The sequence below is a fragment of the Mchenga conophoros genome, linkage group LG5 (assembly GCF_057382185.1).
Source record: "Mchenga conophoros isolate Kocher_MC1m ecotype Shallow Benthic linkage group LG5, M_conophoros_male_GT1.1, whole genome shotgun sequence".
NCBI lineage: Eukaryota > Metazoa > Chordata > Actinopteri > Cichliformes > Cichlidae > Mchenga > Mchenga conophoros.
In genome coordinates, this window is record NC_140530.1 from 13,107,581 (window position 1) to 13,116,575 (window position 8,995).

General features: G+C 40.9%; 1 protein-coding gene across 3 annotated transcripts; it reads right to left on the reverse strand.

The window, feature by feature from the left end:
• Positions 1-2,519: 2,519 nt before the first annotated feature.
• On the reverse strand, positions 2,520-7,912 carry zbtb49 (zinc finger and BTB domain containing 49). 3 transcript variants are annotated; one of them, XM_085273372.1, is made up of 8 exons: positions 7,720-7,912; positions 7,186-7,386; positions 5,988-7,096; positions 5,840-5,886; positions 5,680-5,771; positions 5,215-5,297; positions 4,892-5,053; positions 2,520-3,754 (listed from the first exon to the last, which is right to left on the reverse strand). In XM_085273372.1, exons 2-8 carry the CDS (start codon positions 7,335-7,337, stop codon positions 3,036-3,038), a joined length of 2,364 nt encoding a protein of 787 aa, XP_085129498.1. In that variant the 5' UTR covers positions 7,338-7,386; positions 7,720-7,912; the 3' UTR covers positions 2,520-3,035. The 3 variants fall into 3 exon arrangements, with proteins under 3 accessions (XP_085129498.1, XP_085129500.1, XP_085129499.1); XM_085273374.1 differs by having other exon boundaries at positions 5,680-5,753; positions 7,720-7,911; XM_085273373.1 differs by lacking the exon at positions 7,720-7,912 and having other exon boundaries at positions 7,186-7,596.
• Between the last annotated feature and the right edge of the window lie 1,083 nt (positions 7,913-8,995).

Sequence of the window (8,995 nt, forward strand, 5' to 3'; positions counted from 1 at the left end):
GAAATGTCCCAGTCAGCCAAATTTGGTTGGATTTATATATTTCACACTCACTTGTTAATTAAACCTATCCTCATATGCCTGTGACAACACAAAGCAGTGAAACGTGATTAGATGCTGGAACAAAAGACAGGCTTTGGAAGCGTTTCTGTGTAAAATGGCATTAGGCTGGGTCTCATTTTGCACCAGTTAGATGGCGTACATAATCAGGATTAACTTTAGCACGAGGGGAGAGGGAAGCAGCGACACAGAGTGAGAAATGGGGGTCATGAGCAGAGAGGATTCACCCTCAAAGTCACTCGTTTAGCTGGCAGAGTCAAACTGGTGTAGTTATTGCCATATAATGAATATATGAAAAGCAAGGTTTCTATGGGAACGGTGGTTTAGGTGCACATAAGTGTTTCCCTTGTGTAAACATCCAGGCAAAAAGAAACATCCAAAACGTAATCCGTGTTTTATATTTTTGTGCCATTTTTGTTGAATTTTCTGCTGAAGGCAGAGGACACATGAGCGACAATAAATTGCACTTGTTGGATATGATCATTATATGAGCTCAGTCATCATCATTGTAAAGATTTTCTGATTGTTTACCGTTCTGCTTATAAACATAAAACATTTCTGTATAAATATAATTTCCATTTCCCCGCTAATAACAACTGGGAGGTTTGGGAGACTTTGATAGACTAGGAAAAAGGGTCAGTCTGCTGTTGCCAAGGACAGACGGGATTTCTTCACGCTCTCACACTTTGGTATCTGCTGTAAAGTGAGAATGCACTCAAGCTGACCAGGGTTTAAATAACTTCTCTGTGTAGTGAAATGTAACCGCTTTCAGCAAAGCAAAGTGAGTTATTTAAAAAACACCACTATCCTAAGCTTAATTATTAATATCACAGCTACATGAGAGATACAAGGATACTGTGAGGTGTTAATTTTTGTGGCATGACACCACACTCAGGATGTAAGAGGTGCATCACGGTTAGGCACACCTCTCTACCCAGAGTGCCTGCCCCCTTTCCCATCGTAGTTGGAGTAAAGGCAACAAATGAACAACATGATAACAGATTGATCCTATGTGTTGCTAGGCAACCTATCTAGCAGGCATGGAGTAACGGGGGCTGTATACTGTGGCAATGACAGCCAATTATCAGCTGCCTATCTTGTAAAGAAAGCTCAGTGCACTTTTTACCCGACATGCTGCAGTGCATTTGCACAATGTTTACTGATGCTTGGTGTTCACTGGGTGTGTGGTGAGTGGAAATATCACTTTTTGAATGCCTCCTCTTCAACATTCACCGACAGGATCCATAACACCAAATCAATCCCTTTAAGCATACCCCATACCTCAGTGCGTGAGAGCAGAGTGGGCCGGTGTTCTGGGAATCCATCCTACCTCAAAAAACATCCTACCCAATGTTTTCAACTGCCCCTCCGACAGCCAAACTCATCTGTTCTCTGATTGGATAATTAAATTTGTGATTGACATGACATTTGCCAATCAGATGGAAGAAAAACGGGGTCAAAATTCGTACTTGTAACTTGAAACTTGAGTGCAGAGTTTCACACGTATATTTTGGCTAAGTCCACACACAAATCTTTTTTACACACACACAAATTACTTTTACACATACAAATCCTGATTTACAAGTACAAAATATTTATGACCACAATTTGAGCCCATAGTTATGGTTATGGTTAGGGGTAGGGTTAGGTTTAGTCACAAGTCACCGTAAAATTATAAAACGGGTAGGACGATTTGTCAGAGTAGGATGGTTTCTCAGAACACCGGTGTTATATATCTTACAGCTCCCTCTGTTGTCCTCTTTAAGCATTGCACCTTGCAACTGCAGGCTTTTGCTTCATAGTAAAGCTGCTGCTGTGGATGAAGCACCTTTATACATTTCTACTTGGGCAGAGCTTAGTTATACACAAATTTTACAGTTGACATTATAATCTAAAAAGAATTATATACACATATATAATGGGTTATTTATAGGGACAGATGACTATGAAACAGACGGATGACCAGGATGACTTTTGTCATTGCCGTTACAAACATTTATCATTTGAAGTCGAAGCTTGACCAGCTGAAGTATTATTCTATCACAGTGAGGATCTGCTAATTGGTGTTTAGTTTACATCATAAAGCAAACATTCATGAGTGAATGATAACTGAATTGTGTGTTCCAGTGGCACACTGAGTAACCTAATGCTGACAGCACTAGAAATTCAGTTTTCCAGTAATATTAGCACAGCTTAAAATTTGCTTATTCATGTGAATGGATCTTATTGTTCTTAGAATCGTGGGATGGAGGCTATTCCATGTGGTGTTTTTGATCAATTTAATATTTCATTTTATACAAACAAGAAGAAAAAACAAAAGAGTATTTGCTTAGCTGACCCTAAACTTTAAATTTAATATATCTTCCCCATATAGCTACTCGCCTGCTACACAGTGAACACTGGAAAAACTAAAATGCTGTGTAAGTTAATGTCTTCCTTTTAAATAACACTGAGACATTACAATACAGAAAGGGTAGGTCTTTAATTCTTACATAAATATATCACAGAGAGATCTTGCACAAATATTTAATCAGTAACAAGCTCATTTCTTTACATCTTAAAGTGCAGCGCAGTACAAACCAAATGAAAGAATGTAGCTGATGCATGATGCATCCTGGGATGTTTAGATTTGGAACAATAAAGTTTCAAACGATAAACCCCACTGAATCACAGAGCCCTGAAAATACCCGCTGCACTGTGACGTCGGTGCCTTGCAGACCTCAGTTTTGCATGATTTAGAGTTCAGGATAATATCTTATACTGGGTCTTGTACAGCCCCTCAGCTTATCATTTGTCTCAGGCAAGCTGCTGTTCTAGCTGCTCTCCGGTCTACTTAGCAGACTAGCGAGAGAGAAGGCCCCGTCCTTTCTGATTTGATGTCCCTCATGATCCAGGTGGTAGAAATATGATTCAGTTGAGTAAAAGTCACTTAAGTTCACTGGGTAGCTGATCCGGCAATGCTGTGTGACATGACATGCTTACTGCTCCATGTCATTATCATTCTGGAGCGTTTTCATTGCTAGGCCCCACAGAGTTACACTAGAGATAAACTGGCCTTCACTGGACCTATAGGGCCTGCTTGTCCCTGTGAGGGAACTGCAGTAATTGTCTGTAGGAGGCAGGTAGGGCCTCCCCGCTGGGCCTCTATCCATTGGCATGTTCCCGTTCTCGACATACGGACCATATGGCGCTTCCTGCAATACGTGGGGTTTGGCCAGCTTCGTACGATCTGTGGCAGATAGGGTTGCAGTTCTTTCCTGGTGGCCGGATGAAAGGAGGTGATGGGGAACCAGGGAGCGCAGCTCTGGAAGCGGGGTAGATCCTGGGCTCAGTTGAATGCTGGGAGGTGAAGTCTCTATATGTGGTGTTGCTTGTGATGGCGAAGGAGCCGGCGCTGAGGATTTCTCTAACTCTGTGTGGGGCATCATAGCAGAGAAATGCTGCTCACTGGCAGCAGCAGGTTTACTGTGGCTGACAGCTTTGGGTAATGACGTGCCGCCATCTGCGCTATGTGTCTGCTCAGAGTTGACAGTGACCTGACTCTCAACTGGAGGCCCCTTGCAGTGCATGTTGCTATGTCTTCTCAACATGGCAGACCGGGTGAAGCTCTTTCCACAGGTATTGCAGATGTAAGGTTTCTCACCAGTGTGTGACCGTATGTGACGCTGTAGGTCTCCTGAGCCAATGAAACACTTCCCTGTATTAATTCATAAGAAATCTCAAATGAATAACACCGTGTGCACATCATGTTTAAACAATGACAACATGGGGAAAAAAATGCTGTCATAGAAAAACAAGCTTTAAGAGCCTTAAAGAATATGCAGGTAAATGCCATTTACACTTTTGGCTTTCCATTGCATTCCAAGACCAGCTGGACTTGTTAGCTAATGTAATAATATTGCAACAACCTTGGTTGTAGTGTCGATTCCGAGTGTGTCAGTACAAATTGTTGTAAAACGTGGCTCTATAAGACTGAAACAATGTCTGTGAAGGAAACAGACAGCTGCTGTTTTGGTGTTGGGTCTACCTTTGTGGCAAAACTGTACATTGTTAATGGTAATTACATCCATCAAGGAACCTACGTTATGTTATGCATTAAAATTATGCTTACTTCCACAAAGGTCTTTAAGGTCAACTGAATGATTTGTTGGTTGAAAATGTATAAAAAGACTTATAACTAGTTTGGTGGGTATAGTCAGCATATAGATGAACAATAACAGTATTAAAAATATCATATCATAGCTGACCTCTGACCTCTCCTTTAAGGTCAAAAGATTAATCAACGTCAAAGGTCAAAGTGATAATAATAAGGCTACTGTATGTAGAGCTACTTAAAACGATGTTTCTTACAGCCATTGTTTGTATTGATGATATTTAGGAAATCATACGGGTAAATGGGGATTCTAAATATCACATTAAAGTTTGCAACCAAATATGGTGTCAAATTAGACCTCTGATCTCACATTCACATATCACATCTGCATTTCTGTCACGTTGACCCTAAAATGTGTTGATTTAACTGCACTAAAAGTACTTAAAGTGACTTTACAAAGTATTCAAAATACAATACTAGCAGTTGAATATTCTTTTTCTTTTTTGTGCATTTTGCTGTTTTTTGTTTTCAAAAATGGGAACTATTTAACCAACCAGTGTCGAGCTCCACCTAACAGTTTGGCTGCTAGGAAGTTTCTAATCCAGATTTTTTATTATTCCAACCTGAGAATAGATTTGATTTTCCATTACTAAAATACTGCTGAAAGTTATGTTAAATAACTGGGCCTGTTGTAGACTCTTAAAAATATTTTTTTAAATAGATTGTGACATTATAACTTACCACAGGTGGCGCAGCTATGAGGTTTTTCCCCAGCATGCCGGGCCTTGTGCTTCAGAAGCTTTCTGTGCGTGTTGAAGGACTTTCCACACTGGTCACAGGTGAACGTCTTGTCTGTCGCGTGAGTCCTTTTGTGCTCCTTTAGATTGCTCAAGTTGTTAAATCCTGAACAATTAACAAGGAACAAGAAATGCATTTCTCAATAAAAGCAGTTCAAGCTACTATTAAACATCAGCAGGAGCTCACTTTAGCAGCAAGACATTACAAATTCTCAGATTGTTGTATTATCAAATGACTGACTGAGATTATTGCTCGTGCTGACAAACCTCGGCCACATATGTCACACAGATGTGGCTTCTCTCCTGTGTGCACCACTTTGTGACGTTGGACATCCCCTGATGCAGTAAAGCTGGAAAACACAGATGAATAATAAAGGACAGTAAAGAAATCATCAGTTTTGATATCTCTATATCTCTATATGGTAAGTGGAAAATATCATATCATATATTTATTGGATATTATAGTATATTATGTGCTAGGCAAGAAAATTATATTTTCTTTCACTTTGTTAATTACTCACAGCAGTTCCTCATTAGTGTGTTATTATGCAACAACAATTATTTATGTGTGAAGTTGAACAAGTGATAGAATAATATTAACAAGCCTGGGAAAACTTTGGAAGCACTTTTTGTCTTAGTAAAGGCAAACTCAGTTAAACCAAGAAAATGCTTAAAGTAGAGACAGGGAGATGGCAAAAGAAGACAAATGAAAATCAATCCAAGTCACTTTACCTTTTCCCGCACAGCTCACAGATGTATGGTTTTTCCCCAGAATGACGCCGCAAATGTGTCTGTAAATTTCCAGCCTGTAAGACAGAATCCGTCTGACATCTGAGTTTAATATGAACATCTAAGAATAACTATTACATTAGAAGAGCACAAAAGAAAATACCTGTGAGAAGTTTCTTCCACAAACGTTGCACTGAAAGGGCTTCTCGCCTATAACAGAACAGATCAGTTTATGCCTAGGAGCATTATAATTCATTCCTATAATTCAACCTTAAATGTGTGATTCTAGAGCCGTTAAAATCAGGAAATACCGGTATGCGAGCGCTTGTGCAGCTCCAGGTTGCTCGGGTGTTTGAAGATCTTCCCACACACCTCACAGCAGTACTGCTTGTGTCCCGATTGCTGAGCTGTCTCCGGCACAGGCTTTAGATTTTGCTCCTCTTCATTCACAGGTGGAGGACTGGGAAGCTGTGCATCTGCAGCCGTGTCTGCAACCTCATCTCTGGCTGCAGTGCTATCTTCTACAGGAGCTTCTGGTGCTTGAACCTGGACCACTGTCTCTCCTTGAAGGCTCTCCTTTGAACAGCTAAGGACAGGTTCAATAACTGATTCAGTGCACATCTCCTCCAAAGCCTTCTGAGACCGAAGATAGTTATATTTCTTCAGGTAGACGGCCTTCTTTGGGCGCATTGGCTTGCTCATTGAGGAGTCTGGGTTAGGAGTGTTTAGATTATCTGAGGGTGTGAGAGAAGAGTCAGGGTTCCTGTCCACACTCACTGATATGGAAGACTGATTAGGCTGAACTGTGTTTCCTGAGTTCACGGGGGTGCTGTTGCCTGCCTGGTTTATCACAAGTTGACACTGCTGCTCTTCCACCACTGAAGGGCCCTGGCTTGAATTTGCACTATTGCTCTGTATTGCACTTTGTTTAAAGTACTGCTTACTGTAGAAGTTGCGGAGCTTGTACCCATGAACTAGCTGCTTTTCTACTGGTGCCTGAGAGCTGCTACCCATTTCACAGTGTGAGCTGCTGTTAGGCACAGAAATTGGCATCCTTCTGGTGTGGTCCATGTCACTGCTGAAGCCAGGCCTCTGGGATTCAGAGGGACAGGGCAGGTCAACATCGTTAGGAAGATTGCTTCCAAGCAGGCAGTCATGCTCTGAACCCAACATGCCTGAGAGCGAAAACGAAGGCATTTCCACTGGTGGAGGACAGGGCTTGAGGAAAGCATTGCACATGCTCTGCACATTCGGAACCTGCAAACACTGTGCGATATCTAGGAGTGCTTGCACATTATCTTGGTTAATATCAAGATGGGAGGTATACATGTAGTCCAATATCTGGCCAATGCCACTGACATCCTGGATAACTAGGTTGAACACGTCATTCTTCTGACTGGGGGAATTTTGGAACAAGGACCTGAAAAGATCAGAGTAATACTTAATGCATCTGGAAACCTTGAAGCAACTCGGTATGATTAACGTTTATTACAAACGAGATAATGGCACCTGAAATAGGAGCTGAAGGCGGCCAGGACGTTTTTGTGGGCTTTGAAGCAAACCCCTTTGACCACCAGCATGCAGTCACAGAGCAGACCCTGAATCCTCTGCTCCTGAAGCTGCTGGAGGAGGTAGGAGCTGTGGCTGGACAAACTGTCCATGGTTACTCAGCGGCTCCACCACTCACTCAAGTCTTCATCAAAAAGCGAGCTAAGGTGACACAAGTTTAAAAACAACAACGAGTGATTAACCAGAGATGTCATTTCTCCTGCCAGCAAGCCAGGAAGCGCTAAGAGCAGTTTCGAACATATGGGATTCAACAGCCGCGCAGAATCCAGTGTGTCTCTGCAGCAAGACCACCCATGCAAAAATTGGACACAAACTGCTAAGCTTTACAAAGCTACGCTAGCCACCCATGTTATTAAGCGGCGTAAATCGATTGAGCACAAAATCCCGAATGCATTACATTTGCAACCGAGAACTGCTCCTCGGTACTGTGACTTATATATTATCTTAGCCCATAAAGATGGGGGTCAAACTTACATTAAAGGATCCCAACTTTTATTTGGATGATAGGTCACTTTTCGACAGGCATGATAATACGTCACTTCCTGGTGTAGCTTGCATTTCGAGTTGCTAAACGCTAATAAATACCGCTAACCATTATACAGATATACCGTGTTAAATAATGGAACGGGTAAAGTCACTGTAAGGAGAGGACATGCTAAAAGTAACCACGTGGTCCATACTTGTAAAAAAAGGTTACATGAGGCTCGTTTCCAGCCTGCTCGGAACTTTTCTTTGGTTGCATTTGCACAGGGAAGACTAATAATGTAGCGACCAAACGGTCCTTTTTTTTTTTTTTTTTTTTTTTATTAGCAAAATCAACATACAAACAAAATGCACCATATATTATACATTCAGAAAATACAATTTTCAACCTTTTTAAGAAGAAAAAGAAGACATAAAGACGGGGTCATAAAAGTTAACAGAATATTAACTCACTAAATCAAAATCTTCCAAAAAGGAAACAAAAAATGCAGCCTTTTTCTTTTTAACGAAAGTCAAAGATTTAGATAACAGGTTCAGGTCGTTTTTCCAGTGAAGTAAGGTTGGTTTGGTCTTAAAAAATGACATTTATGTATATATTGCTTACACAAGATTAATAGAACATTAACACCACAATTGACTTTCTTTTCCTTCAGAAACATTCCAAACAATATCATATTTAAGGTAAATGGGGTAATTTGAATCCCACTCGATTGAAGCCAGGCATGAAAATCCAACCAAAAGATTTGTATAAAATTGAAAAAAACAAAAACAAATAGATGGTCCTTTTAGTCAGGGTAAATTCATTCACCTGCACATAAAGATCTGTTACGATCAAAAGACAAGGCAGAGCCTATATTCTCATATAGACAAGGCAAAACGCCTTTGGGATAGCATATATGGCTCTGAACAGAAGTTCAAAAACCTTTATCTTTAACAAAGCGACTCTAAATTCTCAACACAGAAGCACAAATTCAAACATAATGGAAGATTACACAGCCACGAGTAATCCGAAAAATGCCACAGCAAACACTGTGTGGCAACTCCTTGAACAGTACAAAAAAAAAAACATTACAAAAGAACAGTGGGAGAAATTTCAGGCAGGTCACCCAGATCGCACCACTATAGAGTCTATATGCAACATGTTGGACCTGTGTTCGGATTTGGCAGGTGTAGCACTGAGGCCTGCCCAGGAAAAAAAAATCAGTGGCCTTCCCTGCTAAAACTTGCAGCTGCAAGGAACAAATGCCCCAAAAATATAAGGCCATTA

Excerpts from the sequence above, each read along its gene's own strand:
- zbtb49 (XM_085273372.1), bottom strand. The coding sequence starts at position 7,337 with ATGGACAGTTTGTCCAGCCACAGCTCCTACCTCCTCCAGCAGCTTCAG. Across the intron at positions 5,887-5,987 it reads GCACAAGCGCTCGCATACCG|GCGAGAAGCCCTTTCAGTGC; the intron begins GTATTTCCTGAT and ends GTTCTGTTATAG. Across the intron at positions 5,054-5,214 it reads GTGTGACATATGTGGCCGAG|GATTTAACAACTTGAGCAAT; the intron begins GTTTGTCAGCAC and ends TTAATTGTTCAG.